This window comes from Dermochelys coriacea, chromosome 16 (assembly GCF_009764565.3).
Source record: "Dermochelys coriacea isolate rDerCor1 chromosome 16, rDerCor1.pri.v4, whole genome shotgun sequence".
Taxonomy (NCBI): Eukaryota; Metazoa; Chordata; order Testudines; family Dermochelyidae; genus Dermochelys; species Dermochelys coriacea.
In genome coordinates this window covers 23,387,710-23,415,309 of record NC_050083.1, presented here as the reverse complement: position 1 = coordinate 23,415,309, position 27,600 = coordinate 23,387,710, and the positions used below count along the sequence as shown (strand labels likewise).

Genomic DNA, 27,600 nt, shown 5'->3' with positions numbered 1-27,600 from the left:
GGGCAAGAGAGAGAGTCAGCCTCCTCTCAGCTCCGATCCTCAATGCGTGAGGATATGCAGGCTGCTTTTTCACATGGCTCACGGGCCAACAGGCCGTGACAATATTAGAGCGGGCTCAAGAATTCACCCATAGCTACAGCATTTTCCGGAGAGACTATTGTGGTGGCCTGCTCCCTGAACCAGCTTCACTTTGTGCTTGCTTGGTTTAGGAAGTCCATCTGCTCCCACCCCTGGCCATTCACTCTGACAGTGTTACCATTTGGGTATCTCATACCGTAAAGAACTAAAGCAAACACGGCCCATACTACAGTCATGTTCCAGCATAAAAAAATTAAGCTTTGTGGCTTCATGTAACAGCAGCAACTAATACGGTGAAATAAGCCAGAGCCAAAGGCCTAGCCCTCTCTCAGACTTCGTCAGGCATTCAGTTAAGTGTATGAACGCCATCTGTAGTCTAGTTCTCTAGGACCTGGTGCTTTTGAGCTTTAAACCATCCTTCTCACCCTAGACTGTATCACTATACTACACACACTCTTTAGCAGTGCCAGAGGAAAGCAAACAGACAGTAATTGTAAAGACAGGAAACACATCTGTCAAGTTACACTAATTCCTACTGCCAGCAGGCATATCATGAAGTGCATGCTATAACAGCACAGCAAATGGAAGTTACTCTTTATGAAGGCTGTCTGGAAAAACAGCACTTTCTAGAAGAGTTTACAATTTTTTTTTAAGTTGGTTGCTTAGCAAGAATGCAAACTCTGTGAAAACCAGAAGCTCTGGTGTCTCTTCAGGAACACAGCACCCCTTAAAGCCAAGACCCTACAATGTATGTGCACACGAGACAACCAGCATTTAGAGTCTGTTATGGTCAGGACACTATGGGTATGTTTCTTGCCCACAGAGCAGGACAACTGAGAAATAAACCAGTTCTTTGTGACCAACTTGCTGACTCACAACTCAGGGTAGGAAGTTAATGCTTAGAACAGATGCTCTGAAAGACAGCAGTGTGTGTGTGTTATCCTTCACCTGAAGAGGTGGGGGAACTGATTGTACATGTACATTCTTATCTTAATATTACTACACATTTGCTTTGACTACAGTGGTGCCTTTTGAAACCTCCCAGAATCCATTTCTTCTGTAAGGCACTTGGGGATAGAGGTCTCCAGAGGGTACTGAAACTGAAATGGCTGGTGTGGATGCTGTATATCATTTGAGTCAAAGCTGGTTCTATCCCACCAGTTGAATTAGGAATGGTTCGGCTCTCTAGCACAGACAGAGTCTCTGCCTTCAGGCTCAAGGAGACAGCACCATGCTAGTCCCGCTGGAGAGATGCTGTCTTGTGAGAAATGTCATGCTTTAAACACCGAAGCTCAAATTCTGGTGAGTAACGTGAAATTATCGGAAGTCCCTAAGAGTTTAGTCTCCCCTCAGTGACTGACACCTCCCACATGTGCCCCTTTCACTAACGGTGCCTCACTGCAGCCAATCCAAGTCTTTATTAAGGGGGAAAAATCTACTGGCTTGGCAGGTTTAGGGATCTGTCCCCTCCAGGCCTGTGACTCCTGTTAACATTACGGGGAGCGATCTGCATCCATCCAGAGGAGACATAACCCTGCAACGAGCATACTGGATTTTTCCAGAAGTGCACACTTCATTTCACAAAAGCTGCTGTGTGCAATGGAGCCGGAGCCAGAGCCCAGCTGCTCAGCTTTGTCTAGTACTATTTCCCAATGCTTTGTGCACAGATCTGGCATGGTACCTTTCCCTGGGAGCCAAATGTCAGCAGCTTAAGAGGATGTGCAAGTGAACTGGTTGCCAATTAAAGTGCTCTCAACACAGTTTTATTTATTTTGTCGTGTCTGTTTCTACAGCGTTTACAGGGAGATTGGCATATATCACAAACACAGGGGAGGGGAGGTCACGGTATGGATGCCCCATTTTTTGAATATGAAAAACTGATTTCAAACCCCTTTTGTTTTATGAAACATTCCGACTCCTTCCTTCCTCCAGCATCCTCTTACCTCTAACTAGTTAGAGAGTATGTAAAACTAAGTGGGGATATTTCTCTAATCCCAGGAAAGACGTACTCAGGCTGAGTTCTCTAGATTACCTGCATCTATGTAGTTTGTTGCTTCTCATTTTTACCAGGCTGCCGCTGTACAACCCGATAGCAAAGATGTTTTGAGCATCACCACAGTCCCCTTCTGGGGAATAACCTTGGAATATACATGGACTGTCTGCTAGCTGCCCTGGATTTTATTTCCCCTGTACCCTGTCTCTCACTGCACAGAGCTCTGCTTCTACTGAAAAACTACAAGTTAGACTCTCTCAATTCCTTAACTTCCTTTCATACACTAGGCAGCTATTTCTGAAAGAAGAAATGGAGGGAAAGAACTGGTTGTTTAGGGCAATTCATGCACTTATCAGGAGACTTGGTTTCCCGTCTGATTTAGGTCCACATGAAATGGATTTGGTGGGCTTCAGTCTAGCTGACATTTGGCCACATTGAAAAAGCGCCACACAACTGTCATAAAAGGTCCACTGCAAAAGAAGGGGGTGGCTGCAACTGGATTTAAGCACAATGGCAAAGGGTTGGGAGCAAGCATGCTCAGCAGTAACTTGTGATATCGCTCAGTCCAGCCACTGCTTTCCGTCTCTTGCTTTCATAGCAATAAAATTAACCAGACGTTAAAAAGCCCCCATATGGCTCCTGCTTAGATGCTTATTGTACTAGGCTAATCACTTCCCTTCCTCCTTTTAGTATCATTTTTCCCTTGTTATACATTTAAACAAACCGAGGACTTTATAGACTAAATTTAAACACTGTTTTATGGTATGTTATTGTAGGGAGAGGTGTCAGGTTTTCCCCAGGTTTCATCGTCATGTTTTGCTAGTGCAGGAGCGCTCCAGATCAGACCACTCCTCGTTACTGGAAACTTCTTTTTGTTCCCCATTGGGCTCCATTTACTTTGCTGGTGCTTGGATACCATGGTGAGAAGTATTTTAGCCAGATGTATGCTAATCTAGAGGTCCCCAATCCTTTTCAGGTGTTTGGCGGGGAGGGTCTACTTCAGATATAGCCAAAAACCAGTTCCCTGTCTTCATGCACACTCTGCCCCCTCCCTCCTGGGTCAGTTATTTTACCCCCACTGGTCACCACTTTCCAATCTGAGCAATCTCAGGTGCCCAATTTACCTTTTCAGAATAATGTTCAGCTGGAAGAGGAGGGTAGTCACATTGTTCTATCTTTTGGCAAAGAGAAAACAGATTCATTTTATCTCCATAGAAAGGACTCTGAAGAGCTGCCATCTGTAGAGAAAAATGGAAGACAGTTTTAAACTGTGAAGGGTTAGAAGCTCCCAGTACTGCTGATTTGCAATAGCAAGTTTTTCTCTGTGACAAGGTACAAATGATTGATATCGTTGCTCTCTGACAGTGTACGCAAATGGATACCGTTGCACTTTGAGACATCAGTTTGTACACTGCCAAGCACCTATTACCAGATGTACAGCATACTTGCCATTCCCTCATCAGCCCTATGCAGTGGATAAAAGCTTTTTAGAAACCACGTGTTGTTTAGGGAAGAGGATTCTAAAAAGCTTTTGTCCCTATGCAGCAGATGTCCATAAGCAAACAAAAGCTGTGTCAGGCAACAGCAGTTGCACAAAGCACCTCGAGTCACAGAGCACCCCATCCACAAGAAAGGCACGAGATTTGGTATTTCCATAGTGAAGTCAGACCTTTGCCTGTCCCCTATTCAGAAGGCTGGAACTCTGGTTTACCATGCTGCAGGGACACACACATAGAGGTCTCAGGCAGCTAAACTGGTTTCCTGGGGTCCCCAAGGGGTGAGAGAGAATTCTTGTAACCAAAGAAAACACCCAAGCAGAATGGAGAGTCACAGACCAAACACCTCCCCCCACTTTCTTCAAATGATCAATGAACACTCATTACACTTTCCTGGCCCTCATTACACAGGAGAGGCTTCTATGTTTTCCCCCAGCACTGTAATTATTTTTTCCTAAAATGTCTTACATGTGGGACTCTGTGAATATGGCTGGGCAGCGATTTTAGATGTACACCAAAGAAAAATTATAAATATCAATGTTACTTAAACCAAGGAAATGGGATTTCTGTGCTGCAAGAAAATTATTGTTCTAAACCAATTGCATGAAGTGGAATATGATAACCTATTATAAAAGTGATAATCTTTTAAAAGTAAAAGCCCTTTCGCCTTTGATGCATGTTACAGTTTCAATCTACTTCAGTTACAGTCCTGTTCAGAACAGAGCATATTTGCTCTCTGAGCCTGCTCAATTTTTAGTGGACTGTTGTAAAGAGTAAATTGATGCTTTCTGGACAACAAGCTGCTACCTAAAATTCGAAGTCTTTATAAATATGAACAGTCTGCTTGATATTTTGAATAAAGCAAAACCACGTGTTGTTTAGGGAAGAGGATTCTAAAAAGCTTTTGTAACCAGGCTACTGTGTCTTTTCCTAATCAGCTTATTTTTTTCATTTTAGTTTCTTTGGTTCCTGAGCCCCTAATCTCAGTATATTTGAATGTACTTTTGAATGGAAGATTCAAGCAGCCAGGATAACACGATGGAGGGTTTTTCAGGAGCTAAGATACAATTGCATCTTTGTGGGAGGAAATCAATTATGCTGCAAGTCCTTAACTGAGAGCTCTAAATGAACTTTAAATGCTGAGCCCCAGAACAGCAGCCATGAAGAGATGTGTGTTTGTGCACTTACAAAATACGGCATGAATAAATAATGCCTATTTAAAACAAACATTGTGAGTTGAGTACCTTTTTGCTCTCTCTCTCAAACTACGATTCAAAAACAACAAGCCCACGATCCAGAGTATGTTCTGGCAATGTCAGGCGCAAGCCCAAGACGGTTCACCGTTACAACTGTCTCCAGGAACAGGAACAAATGAAATTTGCCATTTACATATAAGTGAACCAATAGCACTAATAAGAATGGTCTTCAAAAGAGAAAACCATGAGCAGCAGAGAGGCTCAGTAAGCAAGAGGCATGTCACCTCAGCATGCAACCCACACGGTGCCCCATCTGCTTATTACTCTATAACATTGTTCAAGTGCTTTTTGTCACTCTCACTAGCTGTCACATGCCACACCACACAGCAGCGTAATACCTCCTCCTAATGAAGCGCTACCGGATAGTTGTTGATATTATCTATTCTGTTTAGAAGATCTTTTAAAACCATTTTGATGCAAGCTGCATCAAAACAGCAAGCTTTTCATATTAACGCCGGCTGAAGTTGATGCTTCTCGCTATGGTTTTAATAAGGGGCTATTTGAAAATTGTTAGTCTTTTGCTCATTATCATGTACTGTAAAGCTATCCAAAGAATATCTTGTTGCTGACATACACAGCAAGCTCCCAGCAGTACTTAAAAAAAAAAATCAACTCAAGACACTCTGCTCTGAAATTCTATAGTTTAGATACGTACATTGACAGATTATTAGTGGTTTGAGGACAGAGGTGCAGCCCATGAATTACATCAGGTTTTGAAGACACTGCTTTCAGGCTTGCTCTGTGCAGGTAATAGAAAGTTTTTAACTCAGTCAAACCTCACCAATAAACAAACCAGATTGTTCTCACAACAAAACTGGTGGACTCACTACACTTCCCAGCAAAGGTTTTTGTTTGTTTTAAAGAATAGCAGGATTCTGCAGTGTATTTTACTAAGAGTTCACTAATATACAAAATATGTCCCATGTATTAGCAGAGCAGGACAAATTATTAAAATTAAAGTATACTTGGTAAAATAAAAGGACTAAAGTACATTTTGTGGGACTGTAGCCACAATTTTTATTGGTACATCACTCACTAATTTGCCAGATATTAATGGAAAAGAGTTTCATTGTCAATTTAGAGAAACAGTGATGCATTTTCAAGTTTAAATATATTTCAGGTAATTCTTGCCTATGTCGTGTCAGATGTCCAAACATGCTTACATATGGCAACTCAGGTGGGATTTTCAAGGTACCTAAAATTACTCTGAAATTCAATAGATGTTAGGTGCCCAATTCCCTCAAGCTCCTTTGAAAATCCCAGCTTCACTTTTCTTGTAGATTTCCAGCTGTAGCTACTTTGTGTAACATGTAGTTAGGAATGTTTGCAGAACTGAATTTCACAGTACGAATGAAATCTAACATCATGTCCTCCTGTAGCAGGCAGCTAGATATGCCTACTGAACAGACAGCAACTGCAGGCTGGGAGAACATAAGAAGTGTACATGATGCACACAGATAAGAATCTTTCGTCAGTGTCTACTTTGTATCTTTTTGTGTTTCCGAGTTTCACAGATTATCAGTACATACTGTATACTCTTAAATGTCATCAGTGATAAACAGGATCTTCAAAGAGCAAACTGGCATTAGTAATTTAAAATTAAAAAAGGGAGCACAGATTCCATGGTTTCTCTGAGATATGGTGACGATCTGTGTGTTACAAATACAAAGCAGAGTCAGGAAAATGGTAACCAAAAGCATACCAGATAGGTCTTGTAGACTTCAATAAAAAGTCAGTAATTCCTGGCAATTTGAAGATCTTTCAATTACAATTAAAATCCCTGTCCATATCTCCTTACATAGCCATATGCAAAGTAAAACAAAAAATGAGCACAATACTCATGTTCTTTTCAAGACTGGCAAATAGAAAATTAAAACTGAAAAAGAAGATGCCTTATAAATTCTGACTAGAACAGCCAAGAATGTGAGCTGGAGGATTGTGAGTGCAGGCATTCCAAATGTATTGCGAACAACAGTTTGTGATGCCACATTTGGGTTTGGTTTTGACATTTTGGTTAGAACAATTACAGCAGAATGGCCAGATCTCCATTTAAAATTGACCATCACACCGCATGACTGGTTTAAAAAATATGAAATCCTGTTAGTGTTTAAATTGATCATCTTGTTAAAAGTGCTAAAGCCATCGCTTGTGGCTACATTCTGGAAACTGAGAACTTAATTTTATCCCCTTGAAGTTATTTGGATGACAGATTTCCAAGGGAAGTGGGGAATGAAGACACCTCCCACTATTTTGATAAGATTTAATAAAAATCAATGTGTGATTGTAAATGTCACAGGAAGATGGTGCTATATGACATAACATCTTCCCCCAATATTACTCAAGTGAATTCCAATTGACATGCACATCTCTGAAGGTAATTTGTACAGTAAATCTCTCGAGTTTATCTCCCAAATAATGTCTGAAAAGAGGTATCAGAAGTGATTCATAACCAGCCAAACATCATTATTTTCCCACTTTTTAGCCCAATGGGAAAAAAAAGTTTTTTATTACAAGAAATCGGCATGAATAAAATAAAGATCCTTCAAAGAGATGTATAGATTTGATTTTTCAAATAATTTAAGCAAAGTTTAAAATGTCTAAAAATAATAACTTCTTATTCACTGAAATCAAACGGTAACTGGCCAACATTTCTTGCAAGGTCAAAATATCAGACCTTGTCCACAACTTAAAGGGTTTCCTATATACACAGTAAGTACAAAAATGCTTTTCAAACCACAGATTGCACACACAATTATACAATTACCACCACAAAAGCATATTTATTTTACCAAGCAAGCTAGCATGCTAGGACGCTTAGACTACTATACAAAGAGGGGACCCTAATGTGCAGCAAAACCATATCTTAGCATAAGGTTAAATACGTCTCTCCAAACAAAATCTGAGATCTTCTCTACAGCAGAACTCATACTTAGGAACAAACTTAAAGCAGTCTGACCAAGAACTCACTTTGAACTGATCAGTGATGGGGCAGCACCATTTAACCTGGGTTACTGTCAATATTGCTCTTATCACCAGTAGGGCTAATGGTGCAAATAAAAGACATCAGAGCTTCAAATGAGCAACAACCTTTACTGGAAATCTCAGTTTCAGGTCAAATCTGAACAATTCCAGCTATTTTTAATGTAAACATTTTATTAAATTCTTAAAGCCCAAGTTTCCTTCACAATGAACCTATAAAGAGAAGTCTCTGGGATGCATTTCAGGTGATGGAAACATGATACACACCTTTTAGATACTGCTACACTTTATAGTTCCATTGTGTATACTGCTAGTATCTTTAGATACTAAGGTTCCATGCACGTAAAGCAGCAGGCTTTTTAAATTGGTTTGTAGATTCATCGGTTTTAAGTCCAGAAGGGACCAATGTGATCATCTGGTGTGATCTCCCGCACAGCACGGCCATAGGATATCCCTGAATTAATTTCTGTTTGAACTAAAGCTCATCTTGTAGAAAAACATCTAAATCTTGAATTCAAAATTTCCAGTTAAATCCACTACAACTTGTGATAAGTTGTTCCTATAGTTAATTACCCTCTGTTAAAAATGTGCTTTGTTTCTAGTCAAAATTTGTTGTTGCTGCTGTTGCTTTAGGACTGAATTAATTTGAAGTCTTTTGTATTCCTTTCCTAGAGGTCGCATGAATTTTAAGCATGGACCCAGAAACATTTTACTCAGCTGGAGTACGTTTCCACAATTGTTTATGATAATGAGAGCCTAGAACCAAGTTGTGCTTTCCTCCTTTTCCAGCACGAGGCTATCACACACTGCTGTTAGCACCTAAGTTCCCACTATGCTGCGTAGTCACGCAGCAGCCTATTAAGCGCCGCACAGATACTCAGGGCTGCGGTGGGGAGAGGCGCCTCTCCCCCAGCCGTGGACCTGCCGCAGCAGGGAAAGGCACCTCTTCCCGCCAGCCCCAGCCCAGCCCCGGCAGAGAGGCACTCATTCCCCGGTCCCAACCTAGCCCTGGCGCGGCCAGGGGAGAGGTGCCTATCCCACAGCCCTAAGGCCAGGTGTTGCTGCGGGGAGAGAGAGCTGGGGAGAACCTCTCTCCCCACTGTAGCCCCAGGGCAGCCTGCACCCCAAGCACTTCATCCCTGGCCCCACCCCCCCGCCAGAGCCGTCCCCAGAGCCCTCCCCTCCGCACCCTAACCCTCTGCCCCAGCCCTACTCCAAACCCCTCGGCCCCACCTCCATATTGGTGGACATAACAAAATTCATTCCGCACAAGTGTGGGAACACTGGTTAGCACAGCTTTTTCATTAGGCTAAAAGCCCTCTTTCCCATCTGGGCCACATTGCCCTGAGTAGGCAGCATGCTCAGGACAGCTTTTGGCACATCTTAACATTTCTTAAACAAATGCTAACACGCACCTATTTTCTCATTGTTAAATAGATATTGAAATGGTGCGATTAGCCAATCTGCAGGATTTTCCAGCTCTGACAGAAGTGGTTTCTTTTAGTGAGCTTATGCTGTTTTAAAGCTCCATTTTATTGATTGAACACTTTTCCCTATATACAAATATTAGTTTCCCAACTGCTTTTCTTGTATGGCTGTCTCATAGATTTCAAGGTAAGATCTCCTTTAGGACCGTAGGTCTGCACCGTACAAACCCCACTTGAAAGGCACTATTCACAATGATTTTAGAAGCAATATGATTTGCTTCCACCCTTCTGGCAGCAGTGTCAAACTTTCTAATCACCTTCCCTCAGCCCCACATGCTACCTTACAAGGTCTTCCTGCACCATACTGAGGATGAGAAGGCACAGAAAGGGACCAAAAACTGGGAAGACAATTTGTGAGAGAGGAGCAGCAGAGGAAACTACCTTCTACATTATCTGCTTCCTGGCTCTAAGTCGTCAATAGTCCTGCCAGAATGTTTTTGTCTGTGGTTTGCATTATTTGGCAAAGGTCTAGCAATTCCCTATTGACCGTGGTGTACAGCATCAGACCTGTGTGTCCCCTTAGCCCACCCCTCTAATCCCCAATGGAATTTTGCACACAAGTCACTGTTATGATACACCACTCATCTCTGTCCAAGCAAGTCTACTTCTCAGCAGGTCCAGCTGCTCTTTGCTTAGAGACCACCAAGACCAGCCCTTGGCCTTTATGTTCACGGCAGCCATTCACTGCATTTGTACTAAATCCAGCCTCATTGTTTTTCCATTAACTAAACTCTGTGGCACATCTCTGGCCCAGGACAGCAGGTAAACATGCATTAGCTGTCTAAGGAGCATCTGCATTTTCTTTGCCGTGGAAAGAAGCACTTCAGGTGGGCATGCGTCAGTGTTTAGATACCAACATAACAGGCACCTAAAAACGGACATGCAGATAAATTTGGTCCAGAACGTTTTTAGGAACAAATACCAAAGTCCTAATTGCATCTAAACAGACAGTGTTGGAGTTCACACATGTAAGCGGCACCCATCTGTTGACTCAAGCAGCTCCCAATGGATGCTTAATCCCTCTAGCAGGATTTTGTTGACTTATTTCACTGGCTTCCCAGCACCGATCTCTCTCTAGGTGCTCACCACACAGCACTTTCACACCCTGCCCACCCACAAATCAGCACCCATTGAACAGCATGACTCAGGCTTGGTACTGTGCTGACGACAGGACATGACCTTGTTAAACAAGCATTTAGCCACGCTAGACGAGTATATTCTTCCCAGCAGTAAACAAACAGTAACAAACACTTTTAATTCTTGTGGGGAAGAGCACTGCCGAGTTCGCTTTTAAGATAAAATTATCTTTAAGAAAAAGTAGGATTTCTCTAGTTTATTCAGAAACCTAGCTAAAGTTGCGGTACTATCTGATCAGTTTATGCCAGGTATTTGTATTTTGATTTTTTTTTCACGATTGTGAAAAGTTGCAATGACAAACATTATTTCATTTTGACAATCCTTTAATTAACCAGGAAAAAACAACCAAAATACTTAAGCATCCAAAGCTTTGAAGTGGCCCTGGGTTATACTCAATTAAACTTTATTATAGTGGGCCCTTAACTGAAATGGGGGGGGAGGGAGGAATCGTATCACGCACTTTCTAAATTTTGGGTACCCTCACTTGAACCCAAAACTGTTTCATACATTTATAATGTAACCTTAGTATTTGTTTAAATGAATAAAAAAATTTTATGGATTTCAAATACCATTAATTGATCATTTTTCTGAACACCTGAAAAATCTAATGGCATAGCATTCTTACAAAAATCATAGTATCAAGAGAAACTTTCTTCTTAATATATCTAGTATTTAGTACACACTAAGTATGTAAAACTATGTCGTTCACACTAAGGATCTCTGCTTTGAAAACTAGATTCTTGCATGGTTTTGCATGGAAAGCCATGCAAAACCATGCAAGAATCTAGTTTTCAAAGCAGAAATTTGGACTTACACTTACCAAACACTTACAAAAAAATCTATCTAAATCCTCTCAGTGGGAACAGTAAATTAATTTAAAAATCACAGTAGTTTTCTTCATCAAGAGCTCTGGAAGGTCAAAGTATTTCAACTCTTCAGAACTCATTGCTCTTTACACTAAATTACATTAAAATGACATGTTCGGTCTTTAAAACAAACCTAATATTTAGGAAAGAGTTCTAAATATGCTCTTCCAATAACTGCCCAGCTTATAGAAGTAAAGAATGAGACAAATTGGCTTGCTGCTATCTGTATCTCTAATATTTACTGTGATGCACTAAACCAGCTCTGAATAAAATCTGTTTAATATCTTCTTTTTTTTAAATACTCAAAAAGAACTCAAGATAACTAAGATTTTATAGGGTTTCACAGAAATCAGATATAAACAGGAGTTAAACTGTTTACTTCATTCATTCCTGTTTTCTTTTATTATGTGCTTGTTTATGCAAAGATGAAAAAGTTAGAGATGCTTACCTCATACAACAAACAGCCCAAAGACCAGATATCAGATTTAAAGTTATAGCCATTTTCATGTATTCTTTCTGGGGACATATAGTATGGAGTTCCCACTGTAACAAAACAAGCAAAAAAAAAAAAAAAAAAAAAAACAAAAACAGGAATTATCTTTCTAAAGAGCAACAGAGTTTGATCTATATGAAGTACAGATGTTTATCTTCGTGAAGAGCAATGGCTCTGGCAAACTACACATTGGAGATAGTTTGCACAATTATGAAATAAGCAATGGTTTCAAAAGACTGTGGAAGAAATGTTCTTTTTTAGAACCATAATAAGGTAAAAAAATCAGATAAAGAACAGACGGGCATGACTGTGATAATTTTATGTTTTTTGAACTTTGATGAAAACAATCTTCTTTTCTACCCTTCTGGGCACTTTTGAAATGTATTGCTTATACAGCACAATGGTAAATGATCACTCTCCACTTGGTTCATTCAATGGCACATGAAGCTGCAAGTTAGATGTTATGAACATTCACTACTAAAACAGGAATCCTGTGACAGCATATCAATTGAATATGTTCACTTGACACACACTGAACCAGCTGCCTGACAGACCAACTCCAAATGTGATAAGATACCGTTCCTCTAACAAGCTCTTTGCGATCTCAAGAGACCATTTGCTGCAGTGAAGAAATAGTAGTAATAAAGTAGGCATTCAAAAACTTTTCTGAAAGAGCCAGGATGATCTATAAAATTCCAGAATTAAAAACTCTTCTGCAGTTCTCCGTCATACTCGGTGCTATGAGCTTTCAACTCTGTTTTCAAAGTTTGTATTTTCTAAAGATAAATTTGCCAGGGCATCTTTGGACAGGAGTTTGAAATAATTACTAATAAATCCCTTGTACCAGTGAAACACATTTTAATCCCAAATCAATTTAGTGGGACTGAAAATACAAGATACCCTGGTATCCTCAATTACATCCAATAATCCTCGGCTACTCCATTTATAAAAAAACATCCAGGTTCAGTTATCTTTTTTTTCTTTTTTCCTTTCTCTGCTTGTCAAACCCTCTGTTAATTGTTCTTTTTCTGATCTTGGTATTCCTATCTAACCTTCTACTAGTAACCTTAAAGTGGCAAATGTTAAATTGCCTCTCATGTTAAATCCACAATTTCTTCATTCAAAACTCTGGCTGCAAATAAATTGTAGACTTCTGAGCAAGTGTAAGTCAATGGGCCTTTCTGGTGCTAAACCATGCAAAATTGAACAGAAACAAGGTCTACAAGTGAGAGTGAATGTTGGAAATGAAAGGGGTGGCAGCAAATGATAACAAGTACTAGTAGCTCAAAACCCATGCTGTCACACACTTGGGCTAAGTAATCTCAGCAGTCTCCCTCATACAACCAATGAAACTGTTGCATGCAAATTAGCTGTAGTGGGTGATGGCCGATTGAGTTACCTCTAAAAGAAAAGGAGAACTTGTGGCACCGTAGAAACTAACAAATGTATTTGAGCATAAGCTTTCGTGAGCTACAGCTCACTTCATCGGATGCATTCATTTTTCCACTGAATGCATCAGATGACATTAGCTGTAGCTCACGAAAGCTTATGCTCAAATAAATTTGTTAGTCTCTTAGTCCTGGTCTACACTAGGTGTTGAGGTCGAATTTAGCAGCGTTAAATCGATGTAACCCTGCACCCGTCCACATGACGAAGCCCTTTTTTTTCCCCGACATAAAGGGCTCTTAAAATCTATTTCCTTACTCCACCCCCGACAAGAGGATTAGCGCTGAAATCAGTTTTGCTGGGTCAAATTTGGGGTACTGTGGATGCAATTATATGGTATTAGCCTCCGGGAGCTATCCCAGAGTGCTCCATTGTGACCGCTCTGGACAGCGCTCTCAACTCCGATGCACTGACCAGGTAGACAGGAAAAGGCCCGCGAAATTTTGAATTTCAATTTCCTGTTTGGCCAGGGTGGCAAGCTGCAGGTGACCATGCAGAGCTCATCAGCAGAGGTGACCATGATGGAATCCCAGAATCGCAAAAGAGCTCCAGCATGGACCGAATGAGAGGTATGGGATCTGATCGCTGTATGGGGAGAGGAATCCGTGCTATCAGAACTACGTTCCAATTTTCGAAATGTCAAAACATTTGTGAAAATCTCCCAGGGCATGAAGGACAGAGGCCATAACAGGGACCCGAAGCAATGCCGCGTGAAACTTAAGGAGCTGAGGCAAGCCTACCAGAAAACCAGAGAGGTGAATGGCCATTCCGGGTCAGAGCCCCAAACATGCCGCTTCTATGATGAGCTGCATGCCATTTTAGGGGGTTCAGCCACCACTACTCCAGCCGTGTTGTTTGACTCCTTCAATGGAGATGGAGGCAACATGGAAGCAGGTTTTGGGGATGAGGAAGACGATGATGAGGAGGTTCTAGATAGCAAACAAGCGGAGAAACCAGTTTTCCTGACAGCCAGGAACTGTTTCTCACCCTGGACCTGGAGCCAGTAGCCCCCAAACCCACCCAAGGCTGCCTCCAAGACCCACCAGGCGGAGAAGGGACCTCTGGTGAGTGTACCTTTTAAAATACTATACAAGGTTTAAAAGCCAGCATGTTTAATGATTAATTTGCCCTGGCATTCGTGGCTCTCCTGGATATACTCCCAAAGCCTTTGCAAAAGGTTTCTGGGGAGGGCAGCCTTATTCCATCCACCATGGTAGGATACTTTACCACTCCAGGCCAGTGGCACGTACTCGGGAATCATTGTAGAGCAAAGCATTGCAGTGTATGTTTGCTAGCGTTCAAACAACATCCGTTCTTTATCTCTCTGTGTTATCCTCAGGAGAGTAATATCATTCATGGTCACCTGGTTGAAATAGGGTGCTTTTCTTAAGGGGACATTCAGAGATGCCCGTTCCTGCTGGGCTTTTTGCCTATGGCTGAACAGAAATGTTCCCCGCTGTTAGCCACGCGGTGGGAGGAGGCAAAATGTGACCTTGTAATGAAAGCACATGTGCGATGTATGTAATGTTAACAGCAAGGTTTACCGTGAAAGAGTGTACCCATTGTTCTATAAAATGTGTCTTTTCAAATACCACTGTCCTTTTTTTTTTTCTCCACCAGCTGCATGTGTTTCAAGGATCACAGGATCTTCTCCTTCCCAGAGGCTAGCAAAGATTAGAAGGTGAAAAAAACGCACTCGCGATGAAATGTACTCTGAGCTCATGCTGTCCTCCCACACTGACAAAGCACAGACAAATGCATGGAGGCAGACAATGTCAGAGTGCAGGAAAGCACAAAATGACCGGGAGGAGAGGTGGTGGGCTGAAGAGAGGGCTGAAGCTGAAAGGTGGTGGCAGCATGATGAGAGGAGGCAGGATTCAATGCTGAGGTTGCTGGAGGATCAAACTAATATGCTCCAGCATGTGGTTGAGCTGCAGGAAAGACACCAGGAGCACAGACCGCCGCTACAGCCCCTGTGTAACCAACTACCCTCCTCCCCAAGTTCCATAGCCCCTTCACCCAGATGTCCAAGAATGCGGTGGGGGGGCCTCCGGCCACTCCACCTCAGAGGATTGCCCAAGTAACAGAAGGCTGGCATTCAATAAGTTTTAAACTTTTAAAGTGCTGTGTGGCCTTGTCCTCCCTCCTCCATCACCCCTCCTAGTGCTTCTCTCCTCCACCACCTCTCCTGGGCTACCTTGGTAGTTATCCCCCTATTTGTGTGATGAATTAATAAAGAATGCATGAATGTGAAGCAACAATGACTTTATTGCCTCTGCAAGCAGTGATTGAAGGGAGATGGGGAAGATGGTTAGCTTACAGGGAAGGAGAGTGAACCAAGGGGTGGGGGGCTTCATCAAGGAGAAACAAACAGAAATTTCACACCGTAGCCTGGCCAGTCATGAAACTGGTTTTCAAAGCTTCTCTGATGCGCACCGCACCCTCCTGTGCTCTTCTAACCGCCCTGGTGTCTGGCTGTGCATAACCAGCAGCCAGGCGATTTGCCTCAACCTCCCACCCTGCCATAAATGTCTGCCCCTTACTCTCACAGATATTGTGGAGCGCACAGCAAGCAGTAATAACAGTGGGAATATTGGTTTCGCGGAGGTCTAACTGAGTCAGTAAACTGCGCCAGCACGCTTTTAAACATCCAAATGCACATTCTACCACCATTCTGCACTTGCTCAGCCTATAGTTGAACAGCTCCTGACTACTCTCCAGGCTGCCTGTGTATGACTTCATGAGCCATGGCATTAAGGGGTAGGCTGGGTCCCCAAGGATAACTATAGGCATTTCAACATCCCCAACGGTTATTTTCTGGTCTGGGAAGAAAGTCCCTTCCTGCAGCTTTTGAAACAGACCAGAGTTCCTGAAGATGCGAGCATCATGTACCTTTCCTAGCCATCCCACGTTGATGTTGGTGAAACATCCCTTGTGATCCACCAGTGCTTGCAGCGCTATTGAAAAGTACCCCTTGCGGTTTGTGTACTCGCTGGCTTGGTGCTCCGGTGCCAAGATAGGGATATGGGTTCTGCCTATGGCCCCACCACAATTAGGGAATCCCATTGCAGCAAAGCCATCCACTATGACCTGCACATTTCCCAGGGTCATTACCCTTGATATCAGCAGATCTTTGATTGCGTTGGCTACTTGCATCACAGCAGCCCCCACAGTAGATTTGCCCACTCCAAATTGATTCCCGACTGACCGGTAGCTGTCTGGCATTGCAAGCTTCCACAGGGCTATTGTCACTCGCTTCTCAACTGTGAGGGCTGCTCTCATCTTGCTATGGGGAAAGCAAGTCACAAAGTTCCATGAAAGTGCCCTTACGCATGCGAAAGTTTCGCAGCCACTGGGAATCATCCCAGACCTGCAACACTATGCGGTCCCACCAGTCTGTGCTTGTTTCCCAAGCCCAGAATCGGCGTTCCACCGCATGAACCTGCCCCATTAGCTCTATGATGCCCACATTGCCAGGGCCCGTGCTTTGAGAGAAGTCTGTGTCCATGTCCTCATCACTCTCCTCACCGCGCTGACGTCACCTACTCGCCCAGTTTCGCTTTGCCAGGTTCTGGTGCTGCATATACTGCTGGATAATGCGTGTGGTGTTTAATATGCTCCTAATTGCCAAAGTGATCTGAGTGGGCTCCATGCTTGCCGTGATATGGCGTCTGCACAGAAAAAAGGCTGGAACGATTGTCTGCTGTTGCCCTGACCGGGGGGGGGGGGGGGCAACTGACAACATGGCTTACAGGGAATTAAAATTAACAAAGGGGGTGGCTTTGCGAGAAACTGAATGCCGCCTCAAGGATAGAACTCAAAACCGGGTTTAGAAGGCCGTTGATTTCACAGAGGGAGGGAGGAGAAAATGAATACAAAACAAATCTGGTCTATTTCTTGTTTTGAGCCACTTCATCTATCTTTATACATCATGCTGGCAGCAGACTGTGCAGTACGACCGCTAGCCATTGTCACCTCCTGGGTGCTCGGCAGAAGATGGTGCAGTATGACTACTGGCCATCGTCTTCTGCTAGCTGCAGATTAAAAGACAGTGCACTGCCGGTAGGACTCAATCGCCATGAGACGAAACAAGGGAAATGACCTGGCTGAGTCACTCTCATGTTTGCCCAGGCGCCCAGTTAAAAGAGCACCCAGGACTACGTCGACGATGGCTACCAGACATACTGCACTGTCTGCTGCCAAAAGGCAATAAACTGCTGCTGTGTAGCAATGCAGTACGATGTCCGCCAGCACCCAGAAGACATACGGTGATGGTTAGCTGAGTGGGCTCCATGCTTGCCATGGTAACTTTTTTAACTCAAGAAAAAAGGCGCAAAACGATTGTCTGCCCTTGTTTTTACGGAGGGAGGGAGGGAACGGGGGCCTGATGATATGTACCCAGAACCACCCGCGACAATGTTTTAGCCCCATCAGGCACTGGGATTTCTACCCAGAATTCAAATGGGCAGTGGAGACTGTGAGATAGCTACCCACAGTGCAAAGCTCTGGAAGTCGACGGTTGCCTCGGTACTGTGGACACAGTCCGCCAACTACATGCACTTAGAGCATGTGTGTGAGGGGACACACACTCGACTGTATAAAAACGCTTTCTACAAAACCGACTTCTATAAATTCGACCTAATAACCTAAGGTGCCATAAGTATTCCTTTTCTTTTTGCGAATACAGACTAACATGGCTGCTACTCTGAAACCTGAGTTACCTCTGATATCACAACAGTCCAGGACTCTTGACAGAGAGACGCATTACTGCAACTGAAAGCCTGTGCTGTTGCACGGGTGTACTGTAATTCATAAAGTCAAAATGGCTGAGAACTTTAAAAACTGGATGGTAACCCACCGCAAATCTCAGTGAGGATTGAAACTGGTGATATTCTAAACAAAAGAGCTCTCAGCCATGCTTGTAGCTGCTTCCATCAGTTCACACTGACTCATCAGACATTCTAGGCTGCAGAGTGACAATCCTGGATTTTTATTACACAGATTTTAGTGTAAAGTGCCTTCCTCCTCAACCTTGAGGCATTACTGAAACAAACTGGGACATTTGGTAACTAGTTATTCCAGCTACGGACCAATTACAATCTCTCACATATTTTTGTTTATTGAAATAACCAATGCATTTCACAAGCCCATAACCTCTAGCTCACATCTTCTAGTACTTTCATAAGTCACCTGGTTCCCAGCAAGTATCATCTTTCTAATTAGGTATTCATATCTACTTACGTTTTGAGTTTGTAAAAACCTTCCCTTGGGAAATGTATGCCAAATTCATACCTGATTAATTTCACTGCCTTCAATTTGGCCCTATAAATACAGACTTGCTCCATCACCAAGTAATCAGTTTCCAAATAATCTGATTTTGTGAGACTTGAAAGTCCTACCACACGAATGGGTGATTTCCTGTCATATGGGTAAAAAGGGATCTCATTATTCACCCCTCATCCTATGTGAAGGAACATGGGGCAATCCAAATGTGTGTCATAGTCTTTCACTAACCCTTCTGTAGCAGAAACATGGCAACATAGGCATACAGATACCATGGTTATCCATGGTGAACTCCTAGGGCACAAATGGGAGAGGTCTGAGTTTTTGGTGCTGAAGGCTCCAGGGTGGATCTCTGATGATAACAGAGATATCTGTATGTGTACGTAGCTAAGGTAATTACATTTCCACCCCGTCCTTCCATTTTAACCTTCCCATCTCTCGTACACATGGATTCCCATCCTCCTCTGGGAGCTATGACTGCAGCATGGACCCCCTACAGCCCAAGGTTTTAATCATCCCTGAGATGTTCATCCATTAGAAAGTGTTTGTGAATGAGGCAGTATGCACCTAACTCCAAACAGCACTCCCATCTGCTTTCAAGATTCACATGGTTAGCCTCAAACTCAAGCCTTCCGCATAATGTGTGGTGAGTCTCGAAGTCTACCAGTGCCAAACCCTAGCCATTTTAATACTGGGCTATTCACAAGGGGAGGAATACTTTAAAATACTAAGCATATTGTCAAAGCAGGAGCTGTCAGATCTGTGTGATTCACATAAAAATAGTAAAATGAAATAAAACCTACTTCATGAATGTGAAATTACTGGATTAATTCATTACCGTTCCAATAGTCAGAAAATATACAGCATAACATAGGAAGAAGGACTGCTGTACCTGACTGGATCACTCATTTGGTCCTCCAGTCTAGTATTCTGCTTTTGGCAGTGGCCAGTAACCAGTTACCATATCTTGTGGGGGGAGGGATAACTCAGTAATTTGCGCATTGGCCTGCTAAACCCAGGGTTGTGAGTTCAATCCTTGAGGAGGGCATTTAGGGATCTGGGGCAAAAATTGGGGATTGGTCCTGCTTTGAGCAGAGGGTTGGACTAGATGACCTCCTGAGGTCCCTTCCAACCCTGATATTCTATGAATCTCATAATCTTAGCTTGCATTTATAGTTCATTCAAATAAGAAATTACATGAATCTGAGTGAGGTATGCATCTCTGGTTGGAAATTTAATTTGCACAAATTCAACATAGGTACATATTGTGTGAGAGGGAAAGTGACTTTCAGAAATTATTACATCTCCATGTCTGTCTACAAGTCTCTGTCTATTACAGCATTACTTATTAACCCAGTACTATTACCCAGCCTAGGAATATTCCAACATAGACCTTGACCCAGTTTTGGCCTGATTTAGCTTCCTGTAAAAGGTAGCTGCACATGGGATAGACTCGAGTCCTCTCATTAGTTACTAAACCTTTTAATGAACTGCATGGAGTGACATAACGGGAGACAACAGAATACTGTGAAAGCAGACAGAGCTCAGACCTCCTATGGATCTCCTTCTATTTGCATGTAAAATGCATAGAATGGGCCAGTTGATCACTTTACATAATTCCTGTACACTTTGCTGTTTTCTGTAAAAAAAAAAAATGCATTGGACACGTATCATTTACACATTTTTTCTGTTTAAAAACATGAAACTGCAGCAGAAACTCAAAAGTTATTCATTCTCTTCAGATCATTGTGAAGAGTTTTCATAATTCTTCACTGAACACTGATGTATAAGATGTTTCCCCACCTCTGCCTTCTCTATGCTTCTCCTCTTCTCAGATCTGCCAAGAACGTTACAAGTACTGGAAGGAGCCAAAGAGAATGCCACCCCGTTACTGTCTGAAATTTACTGAGTAAATTCCAGAACATGCAGTGGTATGAATAAACATGGAGAACATTTATTCCCATAAGTCTCAGTGTGTCAAAATGCTTTGGTGCCACTGGTGGCCTCCAGCCTTAAGTGTTCTTGAAATCGGTTGTTCCGGGTCACTGCACGACAAGCTCACAGTAAATAACAGTGTGTGGGCTTGAAAGTTATGGCCTTGCCTTCCATGTTAGCATGGGTCTGTTTGGAAGGCTTTGTTCAATTTAAAATTGTCATTTTGAATAATGCCTGAAAGCGACCTTCGATCAAGGCAGAATGACAGTGTTTATAATACGGATGAATGCGTCATATTCCTTATTTGATTTTTGTGCATTACGCTGTTCCATTATATTAAATAGGTTTGTGGGGCAGCCCATGCCTGAGCTGATTCTATAAACTCTACCTTGCACATTTACCTATCATTACTGTAGTGTTGTCAGCAAATATATGAACAAGCAGGTCTCTGCATTTCAAAAACGATACATTAATTTTTAAATAAGTGTCATGATAAAAGACTGACAAGCCCAATTCTCTTTATGGCCTGTCCAACATTATGTGGGAATCTCCTGTAACGAGCATCTTCTAGAAAACTGCACAAGACTTCCAATTTAATCAGCCACGGCTCACCAATGCATTACATTAGTCAATTTGACAAGAACAGTCTAATCGGAGACTATTAATCAGAAACTTTCTTTGGCATTTGCCCTGCTGAAAATACCAAATATTGTTCAGATTCACTATTAATCACCAGGTGGTAGAGTAATGCTTCTTAAGTTATAAAGGTCACAGAACAGTAGAGCAGTTTATGACTAAAGTCAGCATCTTCCCATTTCACCTCTGAAAGCCTAAGCACTTCTCTTGAACACTGCCATACTTGAGTGATATCAATAACCGATGCTTATTCCTTCTATCATAGGTACTGTATTTGCTACAGCTAAACCACCCCAGGGCAACAGAACACCTCTGGATCATTTGTAACATCCGAGTGAAGGAGAGGCTGATTCTTCAGCAGGTAGATTATGGGCAGCTAGCCCATTTGTTTCCCACATCTCAAAAATATATGCAAAGGCAGTACTGCAAATGTAAGATTCATATTCCCTCCCTCTCAAATATTCTTTGAGTCAAACAGGGAGTGTGAGATTATGGAAGCAAACTAGGAGTAAAAAGATTTAGGTTCTTTTCCCAACTCTGCCACTGAATCACTTCGGGACAAATGGGTATGTCACTTCTATGTCTTGGTTTCCCCTTCTGTAACACGGGAGTGACAATGCTCACCCATCCTTGTAAAGCACTTTAAAGGTAGCAGGAGGGGAGTTTTCTGTCATCATTAAAATCATCACTGCTGGCTTCTTGGTTTTAATGTGAATTTTTTTGTTTGTTTTAACTTTTCGTATGCTGGGTTCTATCAGAGTTCTTTCCTGTGCAAATACAATGTATTCAATGTTCCCTATGAAACAGTTTCCTGTTTCTTCACAAATTGAAACAAGGACAAAATCTAATTTATACTGTTAGGGTTCTCCCTCTATCCTTTTCTTGTTCAAAACTAGCTTAAAACTAAGGTATTCAACACTCTCCTGTGGCCATGTTCTCTCACGCAGCCCTCCCATTGCCTTCAGGCAGATTGTCAGACTGAAAAGGATGGAGAGAGTTTCAAAATATTTTAGAGGGTTTATGTGGTTTTGAAAAATATAGAAAATTAAAATATCTACTTGAAATTGGTCAACCAAATGCCAGAGGCACAACTGGTTGTGATATAAACTGAAAGGCAATTTGACAAGGAAATACTGAACTGTGTTTCTGAATCTATCACTTTGCTTTCTCCCAGCAGCGAACAGAGTTCTGAATATGAAAGAAGAACCTAACACATTCTGACCTTTATTGTGTCTTTACAGAGCATTCCCAGTTTCAAACCAAGAAATATCAGAGCACAACATGGGCTTCCACCGGGTAAAACTGATTAAAGCATTCCTTTATTCCAGAGATGTTCCCAATTCTCTCTAAACAAACTTTGCAATGTTTTGAAATACTTGTGGTTTTTGAAACATGCTCATTCCATCTGAAAAGGCGAAGCCCAGGTCTCAGAAAACTCAGATGCCACACAGGTCTAGCTTAGTTTAAGAAATGTTTCAAATAAATAATTTAAAATGTTGAGGATTGTTGTCTTGCCATTGATATGCAAGACACATACTGAAGTGTCATAACCACAGAGTTAGAAAATCACTTTTTAATATGGTTCAAGCATAATATCTATTTCGTACAAGTAAATCAAAGGCCCTAATTCAAAAAGGAAATCAGTACTCACAACTCTCAAGTGCCTCACCTCTTAAAATAAGCCTGTAAATTGTTACATAGGAGAATTTACAGCTATCCTAAGAAGGATAGTCATCACATTGCTACTTGAGGGTCTAAATGCCAAAACAAAAGTTTTCATATTTTGATGCACACTTACTGAAAAGAATCTTAATCTTCCTCTTGAAAGGCACTGAACTCTTACTTTTGTAAGCTACTAAGATTTTTAAGACAGTTCACCTACTCCTAGTCCTTTGTAATCTCTTCAAACCTTAAGAAACTATAAATACCCAAAAAAACAACAAGGACTCCTTGTGGCACTTTAGAGACTAACAAATTTATTTGGGCATAAACTTTTGTGGGATTCTAACCCACGGAAGCTTATGCCCAAATAAATTTGTTAGTCTCTAAGGTGCCAAAAGAGCTCCTCATTTTTACTGATACAGACTAACATGGCTACCTCTCTAAAACCTATAAACACCCATCAATTGTCTCCTACTCTCAATCACCCAGGATAAGCATGGTCTACAATAAAGAAAGTGGTCAGTTGAGACTGGATGCACTGCAGCTTCTCCTATTACAAGAAAAAGAAAAATCCAACAGTTTGAGAGACTCAGTCAAGTCAAATTGAGATGGCATAGCACTTTATGTTGCTCTTGCTTTATTCATTCATTAGTTGTAGAACTACTGTAAGATTGCTGAGTTTCTGACAGGAGACGAGCATGCTGTCTCCATAGCAGAGTCTATGCAGATTCTTACAAGCAAGATAAAGGTGAAAGAATGGTCAAAAGCATGAAATAAGTTTACTCTAAATTCCTTCAGGTATCACCATGAAGTATGAATTCTATTCCAATAACTTAAAGAAAGATTTGATTGAAATCTACTTATTCCTACAGCAAGAAGATTAAATGCAAATAAGAAAAGGAATTATGAGAGATTAATGCAATATAAGCAGATTATAAAGAACTGTTCCACCAAATGCATCCGATGAAGTGAGCTGTAGCTCACGAAAGCTTATGCTCTAATAAATTTGTTAGTCTCTAAGGTGCCACAAGTACTCCTTTTCTTTTTGCAAATACAGACTAACATGGCTGCTACTCTGAAACCTGACAATATAGACAGTATTCCATTAGGAACAATCCACCTACTACAAATAATCAAAAATCCTTTTATCTGTTATGTACTCTAATTATATCTATTAACCATAACAATAAATTAACCAACAATTCTTTGATTAGAAGTTTGCATTTTACCCCACAAATACTGTATCTACTGCATATACCAAAAGAACAAATATTCTCAGAACACTTAAAATTTTAAGCACAGGTTTCCTCTGTCCTTTGATTCTCAATGACGTCTGTTTTCTAGTCATTGCAGTTCTAAATGTACCATGAATCTGCTTGGAATGGCACACTGGCTTGGCAAGCAGAACAATGGGGACCAGTGTATTTGTGCACCAGATCTTCTCAAGACAAAAGGGGTACTCCCTCGTTGCCCTCTAGCAGAGCAGATAACACAGAAGGAATGCGTGTTCAGCAACCCACACGCAGTCTGATCAATGGCTATTTGTGTGTTCTGTTTTGAGAAGGTCTGACATGTATGGTGGTATCCCCCAAAAAAAAATCTGCTCTGACACAAGGAAATGAGAGTCTATTTGGCAAAATAAATGTCAAAGTATTTTTTTTTCCAAAATTTTTATGCATATTTGCAATTTTTGATTATACCACTAGACAGGATTTTCATTAATAAAAAAATATGGTAATCAATTTAATAAAAAAGCAGTCAATTTTAACATTGATGGAAATTATCTAGAAGCTATTAATTGTTGTACCAGGTAAATGTTTGGTACATTTAAAAAGAAACCAAAACTACATCAATTTAGTGTTCAATTTTTAGTCAATATTTGACCATGTTCTGCTGTTTACAATCTTCTCTAAAACTATCCTAACTTATCCTGTGGGACCTATTTAACAGCTTTACACAAAGCATGATAGAATACCATGCACTGATGATTTATTCCTCTTTTTGCTCATCTCACTGAGAAGTTCACAAAAGGAATGATGAAATGTATAACATGGTCTTTACAACGGAGTTTTAAGACAAGTTTAAAGAGCAGCATATGGAAAAGATAGTGTGGGAAAACTGCAACTCTGCCCATTCCTGTTACTTGCTGGAAGAAAGCCACTGTAACTCTGAAGCTGCTATGCACCGTGGGTGGGAAACAACAGAAATCCAATTGTTACATCTGATTTCACTTTTGTTACTGGACAGGAGGTGTTGGGTTAAATTTAATAACTTCTTGTACTTAGCAGTGAAATAGGGAGTCAAGGGGGTACCGTATGGTACAAAAAGGGAAATACCTAAGCAAAAGGAAAGATTTTAAATGTAATTATGCATGCACTGCAATAAACAAAAGAATTGGAATGTGCATTTTTTGTTTTTCGTGAAAAGGGTTAAGCAATATTTTCTCCAAAGAAAGTAAGTTTAAAAAAAATCCCACTTACCAAAAACTCTCTCTCTCTGTTTTGGGGAAAAAAATCTTAATAACTGGAAGTTTTAATGATATGCATCTCCACTCTCCTTTCCAGATAAAACCTGGGATTTATCCAGGGAGGGAGAGAGCAATTTCTTTAACTGGAGACAGGACAGAAGGGCAGCACTGCTACCTGGCAATGGCAGCTAATAAAATACACCTTAACAAGTAATTCAGCTGCAAGGGTTTGCTTTAAAATGTGGAAGATTTCAGGTAAAGCACTGAGCAATGAAGAGTGGTCCTGCAATAACAGACTTCGAGAACAAGGGATCTCTTTACAGTGAAAAGAGCAGCAGCAGAATATGTGGTACCCTACAAGTTCCCACAAGTTATTCCTCTAACCATCTAGGAAAAGTCGATTTCACCATTTTATTTGTGGGGTTTACCATTCATCCAACACACTTCCTTTCCTTATCAATACAAGGTGCTGGTTTTACTGCAGTCAGGGCCAAGTGGGACCAGCATGCATCCAAGTTTTTGTTCGTTTGTTCATTTGTTTTTGCAGGTCTGTCTATCAGGATGTGGGCCTTACTTTCTCTTGTTTTATGAATGCAGACTATGGTGGTGAAACAGGAGCCTCAAAATCCAGCCACATAATTTGTCGTGCAGCCTGCTGTTGCTCCAAGCAAGACACTCGCTTGTATCTTGTGAGCTGTGTATGGGCAAATCTTTCATTTTTCTTTCATTACCCCGGCGTGTACTGTCACTTAATTGTTATGTATGCAATCCTTCCTGACAAATATGATCTGCTGCCTGGTAATTCGTTTGACGTTCATTCTGTTTCTTGCTCTAATTATGGCTTCCATTTCTGACACTGAGGCGGCTGTGCTGCTGCCACAGCCAGATAGTACACCTGTCAGACGGGTTGTGGTACTGCCGAATGCCCTTTTATGCCAGTCTGATATTAGGAAATACAAAGAAAGAAAAAAATTAGATGAATATATTTGCATAAGCCCTGTGTTCAATTCATGGGTCAGCAGCCTTAGAAATTATGGTTCAGGGTGGTTGCTAGGGCAACATGGCTACAGGAAGTATCAGATACCACAGACTAGGCCTGTATAAGATCATGTCTATCTATATCTAGCTACCTTAAATATAAAATATGTATGAAATATCATTCACACTTACTAAAATGTAAATTTTCAAATGAAAAAAAACCTTTCTAAACCAGATTCTGTTTCTGGCTGTTACAAAACTACAAACCTAGCCAATTACGTAAAAACCGCTATTACTCCAAATATTATTTTTCTCCAAACAAAATATCTTTTGAACACAATAATGTACTTTTTATTTGGAAACAAGCATCACTGTAAACAGTTCTTTTCCCCCTTGGAAACCTGGATTCCTTTACCTTTTCACATTGGTTTTCATTTTGCTTTCAGGATGCTATTTCTTTGGAGGAAGGACAGGATCCACAGAGAGGAGCTTTAACTCTTACTACATGCGCTTTCTCAATTAAAAGAGAGGAGCTCTGATAAAGGTCACAAGCCTGGTTTACATGTTCAGCCAGTTTCCAAGCCCCAATTTATTCTTATTAATATAATAAGCACAGCAGTCAAACTAGATAAAATCAAATTATTGGACATGATCATATTTTTGCCCATTCCTGATGATGTGATTTTAACTTACTCTGATGGGGATTTTTTTCCTCTTTTTATAAATACTTTCTAGACTGAAATCTGACAGTAAAATAAAACTGTCCTAATATTTTGAGTACGTACATTTTAGAAGTACCTCGCTTGCTATTACATCTTTTTATAACAAAGGTTCATACCTCTGCTCTGTTTTTCAGTATGCTTAAAAACCTCACTGGTGCATGTGACACAATTACCAAATAAATGTCGATTCAGTGCAGGTAATGGCAATTTAAGCTAGACTCTTCTGCTGAACGTGAGAAATGGCATAAATACAGAGAGAAATAAACACCTTGTGTAGTCCAAAACTGACCTTGGGAACTAAAGGTAAAGAACTTAAATAGAGGCACTTGCTCTTTAGCGAGATAAGACTTCAGTATTTTTGAACATGTTAATACAGTATACAGATATAATTAACTAGGAAAAGAAAAGAAGCAACCTCTCTGAGGTGATCATACCTTTTACTTAAAAAGAGGTGACAGAGTTAAAAAGATAAACAATGCTCTGGAATAGTAAATGCTTTATGCTCTCAAAAACTAAAATCTTATATTAGTATGATGCAAACCATATAGCCATCTAGAGCTTTATAAATAATGCACAGTAACAAAGTTTACATAAAAAATCAAATTTTACATACAGTCCCTTAATATAAAGAAAAAACATTCATGCTGTTTATCATCTTGCATACACTAGAAAGGTGTATTATTCAA

General features: G+C 41.1%; 1 protein-coding gene across 10 annotated transcripts in view; it reads right to left on the bottom strand.

Annotated features, from left to right (window-relative positions):
- Window positions 1–27,600, bottom strand: part of NEK6 (NIMA related kinase 6) — a 115,913-nt gene that overhangs the window by 5,173 nt on the left and 83,140 nt on the right. For all 10 annotated transcript variants that reach the window (XM_038374141.2, XM_038374140.2, XM_038374144.2 and 7 more), the window contains 2 exons: window positions 11,741–11,835; window positions 3,196–3,309 (listed from right to left, as the gene is read on the bottom strand). In XM_038374141.2, coding sequence (XP_038230069.1) covers window positions 3,196–3,309; window positions 11,741–11,835 — 209 coding nt within the window. The remainder of the gene's footprint in view (window positions 1–3,195; window positions 3,310–11,740; window positions 11,836–27,600) is intronic.